Source organism: Macrotis lagotis, chromosome X (assembly GCF_037893015.1).
Source record: "Macrotis lagotis isolate mMagLag1 chromosome X, bilby.v1.9.chrom.fasta, whole genome shotgun sequence".
Taxonomy (NCBI): domain Eukaryota; kingdom Metazoa; phylum Chordata; class Mammalia; order Peramelemorphia; family Peramelidae; genus Macrotis; species Macrotis lagotis.
The window spans coordinates 98,440,886-98,457,646 of NC_133666.1; the positions used below are offsets into that span (position 1 = coordinate 98,440,886).

The 16,761-nt window shown below is 37.3% G+C and overlaps 1 protein-coding gene across 1 annotated transcript in view; it reads right to left on the reverse strand.

Annotated features, from left to right (window-relative positions):
• Window positions 1-1,613: 1,613 nt before the first annotated feature.
• Window positions 1,614-16,761, reverse strand: part of ACO1 (aconitase 1) — a 94,852-nt gene continuing 79,704 nt past the window's right edge. Inside the window, exons 18-21 of the mRNA XM_074207216.1 lie at window positions 15,050-15,197; window positions 8,678-8,800; window positions 6,260-6,445; window positions 1,614-3,860 (exon numbers count right to left, since the gene is read on the reverse strand). Of these exons, the coding sequence (XP_074063317.1) occupies window positions 3,747-3,860; window positions 6,260-6,445; window positions 8,678-8,800; window positions 15,050-15,197 (571 nt within the window). The 3' untranslated portion in view covers window positions 1,614-3,746. The remainder of the gene's footprint in view (window positions 3,861-6,259; window positions 6,446-8,677; window positions 8,801-15,049; window positions 15,198-16,761) is intronic.

A 16,761-nucleotide genomic window follows, 5' to 3' on the forward strand; every position in this document is an offset into this window, starting at 1 on the left:
TAAAACTCCAAATCATACATACTTTTAAATTTGCTTAAATCATTACTCTTCTCTGTTGTACAATCAATAAATATTTATTTAATGCTTATGGAAAATCAGAGAAATATGCTAATTGCTGAGGGAAATACAAGTTTAAAATGGATCATTCTTTTAGTTGTAGAGCTCACTATCTGTCACATTAGGCAGATAACTTGTTATTCAGTCATGTCCAATTCTTCATGACCCCATCTGGGGGTTTCTTGGCAAAAATACTTAAGTGATTTGCCATTTCCTTCTCTAAATCATTTTTCATAGATGAGGGAACGGAGGCAAACAAGGTTAAATGACTTGTCCCTGGGTCACCCAGCTAGTGTTTGATTTTAGCTAGTTGGATTTTAATTGGGGTCTTCCTGAATCTAGGTCTGGTTTCTATCCACTAGGGCCCCATTTGGGATTTTCTTGGAAAACATACTAGAATGGTTTGCCATTTCCTTCCTTAGCTAATTTTACAGTTTCAAGAACTGAGGCAACTGGTGTTATGTGACTTGCTCAAGTGTCATACAATTAGAAAACATCTGGAACCAGAGCTAGAAGACTTGACTTCAAGTCCTCAAACATCATTCACACAGCTGACAAAAATGGTTTTCCTAGACTGCAGGTGCCATTATGTCATTCCCCTCAAAAAATTCCAATGTCTCCCTACCCCTTTTATGATCCACTATAAATTCTCTCACTCACTCCCCCCCTTTACCAGTTCACTTCCTAAAACCCAGTTTCCTTCAAATAACTCAAGCTACATCTCCCACAAAAGGTCTTTCTAGTTTCCTCCTCCTCCAGACTTATGTTCTCCCTCCTCCGACTTGCCTAGTTTATCTTTTGTATATATGTGCTGATAGGATGTAATTTCCTTCAGAGTCTATCCTGAGTTTTGCGTATGATAAGTACTGAATGAGTTAAGAAAAAAAGGAACATCAATTTTCTTCCTTTGCTTTTTCTACTTCTCTCTTTAGACAACAGTACTATAAAACAGAAAGATTATTGTTACTTTCTAGATTATACTTTAGACAAATTCTTTATTATTACCTTTGGACCTGCAGGAAGACAGGCCATCAGCAGCAATGGACTTCAATTCTCTATGCCTAATAGTTTGAATACTTGTCTGTGGGGTCTCCTTTGTAGGAGTAAAACCTGGTCATTTTCATTAGGGCTATTAACTATCAGCCCTATGAATGTTTATAAACATGTAAACTTTTTTTTAAGCTCTCAAGAGTAAAGATGAAACACTTTCTCACTCATTTATGGATCTGTATCAGGATATAGTGGGAAGACTATTGGGTTTGAAGTTAGAAGACCTGAAATCAAGTTCTAGCACTGCCAAAATTTGTGTATTCTTGGGCAAGTAATAAGACTCTCTGGTTGCCTTTATACAATGAGAGGGTTAGAGTAGATAATACTCTAAGGTTCCTTCCTGTTCTTTATCTGCAATAAGCCTATAGAAACATCAAAATACTCATACAGCTAGAAATCATTTTTAAATTGTTTACAGAAGACAAATTTATATGCAAACTACTAAGTGGTGTGTATGCATATCATTTCTGGTAATCTGAACCAAACTTTAATTAAACAGGAGAATGTTGAATTTGAAGTTAAAGTTTTATTACAATTACCATATAATTTTGTCCCAAATAGCTCTATTTCCAAGTTTAAAGTGAGTGGATAAATTTCATATAATAGAAGCTCTGCTACAGAGTTCCTGACCACTTAAGAACCAAGGCCAAATTCAGAAGGAAGAACCAAATTGAAGCAGGACACAGGGAAATGATGCAATCTTTTGCCACTTTAGACTTAAAAGTCAAAACCTTTGGGGCAGAAAAGAGTAGTAAGTAGAACTCCACCCATGTGCAAGGAATACTGTCTTTAGCCACTCCTTGTGGCATACACATTGGAGAATACCTGGAACTCAGTGTTAAACCACTCCCCAAGCACCAAGGTGATTAAGAGAACTTTTCTTTTCTCATTCTGGACATGAGTTTGGCCTGTGAGCATTTTATGTCAGAACCACGTGGTCTGGCCATATGGGGCTAACTTCTCTCTCTCTCCTCATCTCTTAGCTTTTTCCCTTTAACAATATGATCTTAGCCTCATGTAACTGGATCTATGTTGATCTGGGCTTTTTTCTCTCCTCTTTTTAACTTGATTACTTCTTTCCCAACTTGTAACCACCAATATGGCCCAAGTTCTGTGTTAGACCCATGAGGGTCTAAGTCCAGTGTGGTTGTTCTGTTTCTTTTCTTTTTCTCTTTTGTTTCAAGCATTTTAGCCTCCACCTTTGTCATTCAGCCTGTCCTTAAGTATCTATCTCTGCCTCACCAGTGTTTAATTTGTGAACTGTGTGTGGTCTATGATATTTGTGAATTTTGTAGGCCTGTGAATTAAAGTCTTAGCTTTTTGCACTTCTAGGTCAACCTATGAGTTTTTCACTTAGAACTCTCATCTTTAAGCCCTTTCTCTGAGAGCATACCCCATTTTCCATCATAAAATGATATGAAGGCATGGATCTACCACTTATTGTGTGTCTTTGGGAAAGATATTTTGCTTCTTATATTTTGTTGTTCTAATCTGTAAAAAAGTCCCATCCAGTTTTGATAGTATCTCAGACTTTTTTTCCCTTTAATAATTCTGCTTTTATTCAGCGGCAATATGATTATGGGAATAGAGAATTTCATCTTTCTACAAGAAAAAAATCTTGAAGGTCACCCAGTGTTCAAGAAGTTGAGAGTAATTTACTTCACCCTAAATAGTTTGTTCCAAGGATACAGCAATACATAGGAAGATTTGATTCTAAAGTAAATAAGATTTTTTTTGAAAATAGATTTAATTTTATTCAAGTTAGAAATGTTCTCTTTCCTTCCCAACCACTCCCCATCTCATAAGTACATATATATCCACTCCCACATACATCAATACTCCCATTCTTACAAAATGGTAAATGGAGCTGCTGGGGATAGAAGAGAGAGAGAGAGAGAGAGAGAGAGAGAGCTGTAAAAATCTACAGAATCAAATCATTCAAGGTTAAAATAGTCTAAAATTCTAATTCTCTGATTTTGAAAACATGTTGGGGGCTGAGGGTAGAGATCTGGGAAAGAGGAAGAGAAGAATCAAAATAATTATTGGGATTTTGAGAGTTGAAATTTTTCTTTTGTTTACAGCTGATTTTTTGTTTTGTTTTGTTTTGTTTTGTTAATGCTGATTAAAACATATTGGAAAGGTGAATGCCACCTAAAAATCAAACATCTCAAATGAAGAATATAGTTACAGATAGGAACAATAAAAAAAGACATACCATCAAGTAGAGGGACTCTGGTCTGCTGTGTCTTTGTTTGTGCATGTGTGTACATGTGTGTATGTGTCCATTTTAATACAGAAAATAAGAATAAAAATCAAATAGCCAAAAATAATGGCTCTAAGGGAACTCAATTTTGCTTCCTGGCACTAAGAACACTCACTCATTATTATTCTACCCACCAGCTCTGAAAAAAGAAAAAAAATTTAAGTGAATCAGATTTAGTGCATTGAAAAATGAGAAAGAAATAACAAAAACAACCCACTTCAATGCACATTCCCTCTAACATAGTGTCATAAACTCCAAAAAAGTATGCTTCACCAGGAGACAATAGTCATGTTAGGATTTTTATGTATCTAGGCCCAGTGATGATGGCATGTTTTTGTCTTGATCGTAGGAGATGAGTCTTGATGGGAGCACAGGCCTACTTGACCATCTTACGGATCATGTAGTTCAGGATTCCCCCATTTTGGACATAGGTGAGTTCCACATCTGTGTCAAGCCTCATGATGGCCTGGAAACTCTTCCCTGAGTCCAGCTATGAGAATTAAAAAAGAAAAGAGTCATTCAAAGAAGTCCTGTGTCTTTGGGAAAAATCAACATGTATTTATTAAGCACAAAAGTAAACAAAAATTAACATGCATTTTTAATAACCTGTGGGGATAAAATTTGTACACAGATAAGAGAAAATCAAACTAAATATAAAATAAACACATAGCTATTGATGGGAGCAAAGAGAAGACCAACAACTGGAGGAGTCAAATTCCTAAGGGTAAAGGTGAGGAAGAAAAACCCACCAGAGATGCTAAGGAGGAATGCTACAAATAAGAAATAACAAACTGGGCAACATGTTCAAATAGAACACAAGGGGAAGAGATGTATAATCAGCCCACAAAGATAAGCTGGAGCTAACTGAATTGGGAAGAAGGGCTTAAATGTCAAACTGAAAATGAGGAGCCAGTGATGGTTCTTGAGCAAGGGAATGAGATAGTCCACAAGCCTTTATAAAGTGATTACAGGGCAAGGAGCTGGGATACAGAGAAGAGTAAAAGAGTGTCCTGCTCTCATGGTCAGTCCTGTGCTTTAAAAATATCCATTTGTTAGCTGTATGGGAAAAAGGCCAGAGATAAAGTGTACTTTACTTTTATTCATGCCTCTGGTGACAGTTTCACTTCCACCATTTTATAGGACAGATGACCAGTTCCACGGCATCCAGATGCTTGGGCAGAGTAGCTGCCTCTATCTTCCCACACAAAGAGCCTCTTAATGGGAATGGGCACTGTAAATCTGACTAAATTTAAACTTCCTTTCTGAGTCTAAAAATCTCATGGATTGCTTATTCAAAGCAATGTCTACTGGGAAACTCATAGATAAGGACTTAGCTAACCCTCATGAGGAAGCTTTTTTGTATGTCCAATTTTCAGAGGAGTAATACAGAATGTAATGTAGAAAGTCTCTTATATTTTTGTAGTGAATATTTCACAGTTCTCAATGGCTTTGCCTTAAATAAGACAAACCAACAATGGACAAGATGTGTCTGCAAAGCAAAAAAAAAAAAAAAAGTCACACTAATAGAATAAAAGAAAAATAGAAAATGTGTCTGTTCTTTACAGGAAAGCTTTCCTATACACAAAACTTGTCATTTGTTTAAAAGCACACTTTAATAGGATGGAATATGAAGTTTCTCTTTTCGAAAAGCTTAAGTTGCATTTAGTATCCCTGCAGCCAACTGTGCACCCTGCCAAAATGTTGAAAGCAAATAATACTACTAGGTTTATTTCCAAAGATGAGGAAAAAAGTAAAAAAAAAATTATTATGTTCAAAAATGTTTATAATAGCTCTCTTTGTGGTGGCAAAAAACCAGATGTTGTGAAGATGCCTGTCATGTGATATTTGATTGTGATGGAGTGCTACAAGAAATGATGAGCTCAATCTTAGAAAAACATGGACAGACTTGCACAAAATAAAAGAATGAAATGAAAAAAACTAAGAGAATGTTGTTTACAGTAACAGTAATATTGGGTTTCTTTAGTTTTGTTTGTTTTTTTTTTTTGCAAGGCAAATGAGGTTAAGTGGCTTGCCCAAGGCCACACAGCTAGGCAATTATTAAGTGTCTAAGGTCACATTTGAACTCAGGTACTCTTGACTCCAGGGCCGGTGCTTTATCCACTACGCCACCTGGCTGCCGCAGTGATATTGTTTTTAAAAACAACTTTGAGGGAATTTTGACTACTTTAAATACCCAAATTAACTACCATATATGAAGGATGATGATATCTGCATCCAGAGAAAGAACTGATAAAGAGATGTAAGAATGATTTTCTATATACATATATATACACACACATATATATATATATATATATATACACACATATATATAAATAAATAATATAGACATATTTGTGTCTAATGGTAGCCATCTTTAGAATAGGATGCAAAGGAGGGAAAAAAAATAATAAACTTGTTTTTGTTTTTGCAAGGTAATGGGGTTAAGTGACTTGCCCAAGGTTACCCAGTTAATCAGATCTGAACTCAGTTCCTCCTGACTCCTTGCTCTATCCAATAAAAAAATAAACTTTCATGTTAACTTTATTATATATTTTAAAGGAATAGCAAGTTGTGTATAATAGATTTGCAGTTTCATCTGCAATCATCTTTTTTAAATATTATGCTATGGAAATGCTTGTTGAATGACAAAAAAGATAAAATTATTAAGAATTTAAGAAACAAAAAATAGATATCAACTCTGCCTATAACATTATATAGGCAAAATAGGAAAAGCAGGTTTCTGAAATCTATCCCTACTCCATATCCTTGATGTGGTTTTAGTTTCTGAGGATTTAGATGCTCCAACTTTCTCTTGAAAGTAAGATTGAGTACAATTTGGAGAACACACTGTGGTTTGACATGAAAGAGAATAATAATCCAGTTTACCTCAATCTGGATATTCATTCGTGGCTTGAGGTTTTCTGGAATGATGATAGTGTAACGCTCCCGACCTGTGAGTCCAAGCATGTCAGCATTCTCCCCAGGGAGATATTCCAGAGGGATGACTCCCATACCCACGAGATTGCTGCGGTGAATTCGTTCATAACTCTCAGCTAGGACAGCTTTGATTCCCTGATGAAGAGGGAAAAAAATTCTCCTATTTCATTTTTTCCCTCCATCAACTATACAAGGACACAGAAAGCTGCTTATATGAATTAAACACTTTTTAAAAAATCATCATGATACCTACCTTTCTTTATAAAAATTTTAAAAAATGATTTCTTGGCTTTTTTTAAAAAACTTTTTTTTTTGAGGCAATTGGGGTTAAGTGACCACCCAGGGTCACAGAGCAAGTAAGCATCTGAGGTTGGATTTGGTATCAGGAATCCTGATTCCAGGCCTGACTCTTTAACCACTGTGCCATGTACATGCCAGTTAGGCCTCTATTATCCATTTTTCTATCCATTATTTCATATTACTTCTTTTTTTTTTTTTTAGTTTTTTTTGCAAGGCAAACGTGGTTAAGTGGCTTGCCCAAGGCCACACAGCTAGGTAATTATTAAGTGTCTGAGACCAGATTTGAACCCAGGTACTCCTGACTCCAGGGCCGGTGCTCTATCCACTACGCCACCTAGCCGCCCCATATTACTTCTTAAAAGTAAAAACTTGACCCTCAGAACACTGGGGAAACTAGTTTTTTTAAGCAGATGGATATTACAGCTTACTGAAATGCTCATTTCCACTTTTTAACTATCTTATTAATGGAACATATTTTCCCGTTGTGCTATACTCCTTGTCTCTTCATATTAATGTGCATTGGCTGCTTTGTGACTAAGCTTCAAGATTCCATTAGAATTTTTTCATAAGCAGATTTTTACAAACAGTAGTTTTAAAGGTAATTTGAAATATGTACCCTTAAAGTTATTTCACAAGCCAGAAAGCTCATCCTGTGCCAAGATAACTACTTAACACATTTTATTCCTACCAAATATTTGTACATGAAAGACATGAGGCTTGTGCAATTTCTTATACTGCCCCCATGATTTATTCAATTCAATAAGCATTTGTTTGTTATGTACTTAGGATTGGTGATATAAAAATGAAAACTAAAATTGTTTCTTCCTTCAGGGAACCTATATGTTACTAGTGGTGGGGGCAAGGGGTCCTATCTATCTATCTCTCTAGAATCTATAGTACACACATACACATATTAGAAAATTTTTAGGGGCAGCTAGGTGTCGTAGTGGATAGAGCACCGGCCCTGGAGTCAAGAGGATCTGAGCTCAAATCAGGTCTCAAGACACTTAATAATTACCTAGTTGTGTGGCCTTGGACAAGTCACTTAACCCTATTGCCTTGCTTTAAAAAAATAGGTTTTTTAGAAAAAAAAGTTATTTTTTAGGATTTTACAAACAGCAGGTTTAGGATTTGTATATATTATATAAATGTTACACATAAAAATATAGAAAAATAATTTAAGCTGGGAGATGGAGTGGTGGGGGACCCTAATGATCAGAAAAGGTCTCATGAAACAGACTGCATTTGAGCGGAGTCTTTTTTTTTTCTTTAGGTTTTTGCAAGGCAAATGGGCTTAAGTGGCTTGCCCAAGGCCACACAGCTAGGTAATTATTAAGTGTCTGAGACCGGATTTGAACCCAGGTACTCCTGACTCCAAGGCCCATGCTCTATCCACTACGCCACCTAGCCGCCCCACGCCACCTAGCTGCCCCCATTTGAGCTGAGTCTTGAAAGGATCCAGGTATTCTAAGAGTTGGAGCTGCTGAGTGAGAACAATCTAGATATGGAGACAGTCTATATAAGGGAATAGAAGGAGATGGAGTATTATATGAAGCACAGTTAAGTAGTCTGGTCTGGCTATAGTACATGAGGAAAGGATTAATATGAAATATGTTTGGAAAGATAGGTAATAATGAAAGTGAAAATTTTTATAGTGCTTAAAGTTTGTGAACATCAACTGTCTTGATGTTCACAACTGCATGATATAATTGCTATATTATCCCAATTTTATAAATGAGGACACTTTGAGTGAAGTTACTTGAATTGCCCAAATTCACAGTCTCAGAACTGGCAGATAGTGAAGGGCTTTAAAGCCAAGGAGAGGAGTTTATGTTTTAGCCTAGAATCACTGGAGAAGCTTCTTAAAAGGGGAGTGAGAGGTTTATCCTTTTTCAATTAAAATTAAGAGTCAGGCTTTTTAATCTGCATATATGGGTCCATTCTTGCTCTGAATCTGCCATTTTGTGAAGTTTTAATCTTCAAATGTTTTTAGAAGAGATCATGCCTGGCATAATTGTTTGTGACTGCTCTCTACATAGTTGTCTCATTCTCTTCTACATGACTTACCAGCAGAAAAGGACCCTTGGCTGCCCAGTCTCGGGAACTTCCAGATCCATATTCTTTTCCAGCTAGTATTATCAGAGGAATACCTGCCTTCTGGTAGCGATCAGCAGCATCAAACACATCAAGCTGAAAAAGGAGGAGGAAAAGTGTCTGAAAAAATTTATTCAGGAGGGAGAGTATATACGCTTACTTCAGAGAACCCTCATGAAGATGGTAGGGACAAGAGGTCTTCTACTAACCCTGGTAAACCTAAGACATTTATATGTGTATGCACATGGGATATGGATAGGGATATGAATGACCAAAAAAACATAGTCCCCTACCTACCCAACCTGAACAGGAGTTTAGCAGGAAACTTTTGTGGACACAAAATAGCCAAAAACTGTTCTGAAATTATCAAAAGCATTTTTTAGTTTTGTAAATCAACTACAGAATCAAGGCCAAAGGCAGGGGGAAAATACTGAAATTCAGGAGTGAGAGAGTAAAAGACAAAAGATTCAAATATATTTCTCAAGGAGAACAAGAAGTATTCTGTTTTGATCTTACACAAAGGAACCTGATTTAATCTAAGGTGATTAAACTATGAAACAACTATTCTTAACGGCTTTGCAAATCAGAAAATAAAATCCCTCAAGAGACATAATGCTTTATAAGAAAGAAATTAAATGAAGATTTTTGTCCAAGGTAAAAACTAAGTTTTTTCAAATCAGCATTTTGGGAGTATAATAGTCTGTGCTTATCTCATATCACATTACAGCAATCCAGATATAATGCCAAGTTTTCAGAATGAAAGAGAAAATGACAGAATACATCATTAGTAAAAACATCATTATTTCTTGACTGCCAAAAAGATAATCCTATGCTCAAATAAAGCCCAAATCTTTCCAAAATCTATTTGGAATAACAAAGAAAACAATCTCCCTAATACTTTTTTTTCCTTAGGTTTTTGCAAAGCAAATGGGGTTAATAAGTGGCTTACCCAAGGCCACAGAGCCAAGTAATTATTAAGTGTCTGAGGCCAGATTTGAACTCAGGTACTCCTGACTCCAGGACAGGTGCTTTATCCAATTAGTCACCTAGCCGCCCCTCCCTAATACTTTCAAAGAAGTCTTTGTGTCCTCCTTGAACATCAGGATTACTTACATTACTTCCAAACATGGATATTCCATATATGTTAAATGCTTTTAAATTTTTATTTAATTAAAAATTTTAAATCCTTTCTGCTGTGCTGTTTAATTCTGAAAACAATCCTCACTGATACAGGTGGTATTATTTAATCATTCCCTCATATTCTGCATTCCAACCAAACTGGACTATTTTTGACCTCTTAGCACACAGTATTCAGTGGGTGGGTACTTAGTAAATGTTTTATAAACAATTGAGGCCTCTATATCTCAGATATTTTATGCAACTTTGGTCATCACACTGAAAGAAAATAATGGTGATGGAAATCAAAGATAAGAGACTTTTGTTAGACATCAAAACAGAAGTTCTTTTTTGCAAAGAACTGGAAACAAAGGTCCTATCAACTGAAGAATGACTGAACAAATTACAGCAAAGAAATATAATAGAATTTTATTGCACCATAAAAAATATCTAAGGAGACAGTTTAATTTTTCATTTTTATTCTTTTTTTTGTATTTAATATTTATTTATTCTCATTTTTTTTAGGTTTTTTTTCCAAGGCAAACGAGGTTAAGTGGCTTGCCCAAGGCCACACAGCTAGGTAATTATTAAGTGTCTGAGACACCTGATTTGAACCCAGGTACACCAGACTCCAGGGCCCGTGCTTTATCCACTATGCCACCTAGCCGCCCCTTTATTCTCATTTTATACAAATAATGTTTTTTTATACATTCATTCTTGTTTAAGAGTAAACAAAATACCCCCTCCCCCACCAAAAATATAGCCTCACTTGAGCAATAAAGGGGAGAGAAAAAAATTAAAATAAAAAAAAATAATAGTAATAATTGTAGGTATGGCCAGGTGGCGCAATGGACAGAGCACCAGCCCTGGAGCCAAGAGCACCCGAGCCCATATCTGGCCCCGTACACCCAACAATCACCCAGCTGTGTGGCATGCAAGCCACCCCAACCCCACTGCCCTGCAAAAACCAAGAAAAAAAAGACCCCAAAATAAAATAAAATAGTAATAATAGTAGGGGTGTCTGGGTGGCGGACAGAGCATTGGCCTTTGAGCCAGGTGCACCCAGGTCAAAATCTGGCCTCAGACACCCAAGGATCACCCTGCTATGCGGCACCAGGCAGGCCACCCAGCCCCATTTGCCCTGCACCTCCCCAAAATAATAATAAAAAATGTGCGTAAGTCTTTGTTCCAACACCACCAGCTCTGTTGTGGGTGGATCACATTCTTTATAAGTCCATCACAAAAGTTACTTCCGTATTTTCCCACCATTGCCACTGCTGATCACAACTCCCTCCTTTCTTATTTCTCCACTACCATGTACTATATTTTCTCTCTCCTTTCACTCTGACTCTGCTGTAGGGTTGCTGAGTGGTGCAGCAGACAGATCCCTGGTCCTGGGGCCAAGAAGCCCTGAGCCCCCATACCACCCCTTAGGCCCAGAATCCACCTGGCCCTATGGTCCCTGACAGGCCATCCAATCCCAGCCTCTTGCAAGAAGTAAAAAAGAAAATGTGTTATATCTGACCACTCTCACGCCATGGTCCATCCTCCCTTCCATCACTCACATCCCCACCCCTTCCCCCTGTCTCCCCTTCTCTCCTTCTTATGACAGATGTCTGTACCCCATTGAGTATATATGCTGTTTCCTCTCCTAGCCACCTCTGATGAGAGCGAAAATTCCCTCATTCCCCCTTGCTTTCCCCCCTTCCATATCATTGCAATAGCTCATTGTAATAAAGAAAAATCTTATTATATGAAATATCTTGGCCTATTCCCCCCTCTCCTTTTTCTTTCTCCCATTACATTTCCCTTTTTTCTATTGACTCCATTTTTATACCATATTTTATCTTCAAATTCGGCTTTCTCCTGTGCTTCATCTATAAAAGCTCCTTCTATATGCTCTATTAAACAAGAAAGACCATATGAGTATTACCAGTATTATTTTTCTATACAGGAATACATGCAGTTCATCATCATTAAGTCCCTCATATTTCCCTCTCCTCCACTCTCTATGCTTCACCTGAGTCCTGTATCTGAAGATCAAAACTTCTGTTCAGCTCTGGCCATTCCAACAGGAACATCTGAAATTCTCCTGGTTCATTGAAAGTCCATCTTTTTCCCTGGAAGAGGACATTCAGCTTTGCTGGGTAGTTCATTCTTGGCTGCATTCTAAGCTCTTTTGCCTTCCGGTATATTATATTCCAAGCCCTATGAGCTTCCAATGTAGTTGCTGGTAAGTCCTGTGTGATCCTGACTGCAGCTCCACGATATTTGAACTGTGTCCTTCTGGCTGTTTGTAATATTTTCTCTTTGACTTGGGAGTTCTGGAACTTGGCTATAATATTCCTAGGGGTTGGTTTTTGGGATCTCTTTCTCGGGAGGATCAGTGGATTCTCTCCATTTCTATTTTGCCCTCTGCTTCTAGGATATCAGGACAATTTTCCTGTAGTAATTCTTTGAAAATGATGTCAAGGCTCTTTTCCTGATCGTGACTTTCAGGTATTCCAATAATTTTTAAATTATCTATTCTAAATCTGTTTTCCATATCAGTTGTTTTTTCAATGAGATATTTCACATTTTCTTCTAATTTTTCATTTTTTTGGTTTTGAAGTATTGAGTCCTGATTTCTTGTAAATTCATCAATCTCCCTGAATTCTATTCTTTGTCTGAAGTATTTGTTTTCCTCAGAGAGCTTTCTTACCTCTTTCCATCTGGCCAATTCTGCATTCTTCTCCTCAATAACTTTTTGAACTGTTTTATCTATTTGACCTAAGCTGGTTTTTAGCATGCTATTTTCTTCAGCATTTTTTTGGATTTCCTTGACTAAGCTGCTGACTTCATTTTCATGTTTTTTCCTGCATCTCTCTCATTTCTTTTCCCAATTTTTCTTCAAACTCCCTCATTTGATTTTCAAAGTCTTTTTTTGCGCTCTGTCATAGCCTGAGCCCAATTTCTGCTTTTCTTGGAGTCTTTAGATGAAGGAGCTTGTGCTTCCTCATCTTCAGACTGAGTATTTTGATCCTTCTTGGGCTCTTATGCAAAATATTTCTCAATGGTGTTCTTTTTTCTCTGCTTGCTCATTTTCCCAGCCTAAGCCTGTTTTTGGGGTGCTTCCTGAGCTTTTGGGACACTCCCACAAGGGTCTCAGTGTGTGAGGCTCTGTCCTCCCTCCTGGTCTGTGAATGACCATATGCACCCCCCTCTGCCACGGGGCTGAGGTGGGGGGGGGGGCTGCTGTTCTATGGGGGGCCTAGACTGGGATCAGGATCTGAATGTGGTCAGAGCCCCAGAGTCCTGTTCCAGGGGCAGAGGACAGAGGTCTGCAGTCTCTCTTCACTCCCCTCCCTCAGCTCAATGGGCTCATGCCCCGGGGGCTCCTGCTTACTGGCTCCACCTGCTTCTGTTTGCCTTGGCCATGCTGCTCTCTGTGTGCCCTGAGGGCTGGGCTTCATGTGCTTACTCTGGCAGAGGTCCCCCAGCTGTTTCCCCAATTTGTGCCCTGTGCTCCCTGGGGTGTAGCTCAGGAAACTCCCCCGCTGCTGTAAGCCACGACTCCCAGAGCCCTGGGGCTACCTCCAGGAGGCTGAAGTTCTTTCGCTCTGGCAGGCCACCACTCTGACCTCAGGGAGCAGAGCCTTTCTGCTCTTTTCCAGGTTACTTTGAGTAGGAGAATTGCCTCACTGGTTCCCTCTGTGGCTTCTGCCTCTCAAAAATTTAGTTATAGTCCTTAGTTTCGAAGATTTATGAGAGAGCGCCTAAGACATGATCAGCTCTTGTCGCCATCTTGGTTCCGCCCCCAAAAGGGGACAGTTTTAGAGAGAAACCTGGGACAACTTGTATGAACTGAGGTAGGCCGAAGTAAGCAAAACCGGGAAACCAGCTTATATAATAAACGACATATAATATTGTAAAGGAAATCAACTGAATGACTGAGGATGCTCATCACAGTGACTAAAAACAGCAGACTAATAATGTAACCATTTTTTCTCTTAAATATATGCCCTTATTTTCAATCATATTTACAACATATATTTGAATACAATTTTAAGGCATCTTTGGTTATTCACTGAGGCAGCTAGGTGGTGAATGCTATACTTTGAGTAAGGAAAGTCTGAATTTAAAACCAGCCTTGTCCTCCTATTAGCTATGTAACTCTGGTCAATCACCGCTATCTGCCTCAGCTTACTCATTTGTAAAATGGGGATAATGACAGGACCTCCCATTTAGGACTACTGTGAGGATCAAGGGAGATATTGTTAATGTACTTTGGAAATCTTAAAGTGCTATTATATAGCACTATATATACATATATATATATATATAAATATGTATATATTATGCTATTTTAAAATAAAACTAACTAAAAGCACACTCTGAAAGATATGACAGCACTCTGTTCATATTTCATTTGAATGACTATATATATGAGAAGGTGATGTGAAATATTTGTATAGCAATATAACTGTAAGTCAGCCTAGAATGTTCCTGAATTAGTTAGGAAATATTACTGCCAGTTTGCTTTTAGGTCAAATTTGTTTAAAACAAAAAGATTTAAGCTAAGGAATCATTTTCACTTGTGACATGTTTAAGCTATAGATTAATAATAACCATAATAATAACAATTATAATAGCTAGTATTTCTATATCATATATGATATACTAGAAACTTGGCTAAGCACTTTACAAATATTTTCTCAATTGTTCCTTGAAACAACCATGATATTATTATTCCATTTGACAAGTGAGGAAACTGAAGCAAATAAGAGATTAAAAACAGAGGTTAAGTGACTTGCCTAGGGTCAACTAATTAGATTAACAATTATGTCCAAAACCTAAACCATACTTGATCTTGCAGGACATGGTTCCTTAATAAGTACATTCTTGTACTCACTGTAAGGTCTCATGTGACCTTACAAGTTGTGCTTAGTAGATCTGAAGTTTCATGTACAATCATCTTTTTGTTATTGTACTTTTTAATGTAAATATTTGTTTTAATCCACTAATAAGTATTGATATAAAAAAGGGGGGAAAAATTCATAGATTCCAGATTAAAAACCTCTGGTCTAGTATAATCCCTGTGTTAAGGGTCTTGCCTGTATAATTGTCAGAGGTGGGCTTTGAAGCCAGGTCCTCTGATTTCCCAGCTGGTGCCCTTTTCTCTTTTTCATGATGATTAATGAGTATAATTAAAAAGCTTGATTTCAAGGAAAGAAGGAAGAGGATACTTACAGTTTCACCAGAAGGCAGGTGTATGGTCTGTGGTGCTTGTTTATTCAAAAATTTGTTTAGCAAACGAATGTTGGCAAATGTACCTCGAGCCATGACAGCATCATTGCCTCTTCGAGAACCATAGGAGTTGAATTCTCTGGGAGTCAAACTAATATTAAAATGAACAAAAACAGAAAAATTGAGGAAGCTAATTTTACTGAAAGTGAGTAAAAATTTCATTTAATATAAATCAAGAAAAGAAGCAAAATCACCTAAATATTCCTCTAAATCTATCTGGTTCCCTGTTGAGGGCCAGCTCCTGGGGGTGATTTACACATATCTTTGGTGACCTTTTCCATCAGAGATATGTATGTAGTCTTGCTCATTAAATGGATCTGTTGTCTCTCCAGTGAACCCTGAAGTGGGACAATCTGTGGTTCAGGAGGTAGTTGTAAAAGGCTTTTCTGATAAGAAAATATGCAGATTTCTAAGAATTTGTAAATTTGTAAATTTACCCAGGAAATTGTGAAGCTGGGTCTCTTTTAACTGGTCATTTCTGAGATAAGTTTTTGTTATAAAAACTCTGAGTATCATGATCTTGCAGGTATGTCTCTATTCAACCTGATTCTCTCATTCAGTGTTTAGACACACACCAGAATTATCACTGGTGAAATCTGGCACTCAAAACAGGAGGGACCTGGAGGGGAATCAGTCTTGAAAGTTAAGACATTGTCTTGAACATCCTGTGGATCAAAGAAAGAGTGCTCTAAAGGGACAGCAGGCATTGTGGTAAATAATTTTTTTATTTTTTCATCAGGTCTAAAACAGAGCATTAATATGGGACAGCAACGGTCTAAGGAAAGAGGACATTATCTGAAAGTGCTAAAGCAGATCGTTAAAGAAAGAGGCTTGTTAATAACAATAAAAAATTGGAAGAATTTATTGAATGTGTACAAAAATGTTGTCCTTGGTTTCCAGAAGAAGGAGTACTAAGTACTGAAAAAATGGGAAACTGTGGGGAAACAGATGAGTGAAAATTTTAAACAGGAAGGAGTCTTTTCATTGTGGAATAGTTTAAAAATCTGCCTGACTCCACCTGGAGATGTTTCTTTGGCTCAGAGTATATTAAGAAAAGTTGATGTAGATGTTCAAATCATTCAGCACAGAGAAAAGAGGAAGAAGAATGGTGGCTCTTACCTTCAGCAACACCTCCTCCTAACTTTATTAACCTACCTTCTGCTCCTTTATGGTCTAAAGAAGAAAATGTTATCAAAGATAAGGGGCATATGAATGTTGTTCAAAAAAACTGCTTGAAAAGCAATAGGTAAGGGAGAGGAGATTTCATGGGACATGAAAGCATTTTTGTTCTCTTTTTCTATGCTTGAGAAACCTGATCCAAGGACACCAGGGATTGTTTTTTTGAGAATAGAATAATTTAGATTTTAAAACATTTAGAGAACTAAAATCAACAACAAATACATATGGCAATACCAGTCCATATGTTTTGAATATAATAGAAACATTAGGTAGACAAATATTAGCCCCAGAAGACTAGACCACAATAGCAAAAACTGCTCTTTATACCAAAATATTACTTAATATAGAAAACTGAATTTTTTGAGAATTGTACTAGTCAAGCTAAAAGAAAGGAAGCAGCAGGGTTAAGAATAACATTTGAAATGCTCTCTAGTACATGGGCAGGAGAAGATAATCAAACTGGGTATAGTTTGTTT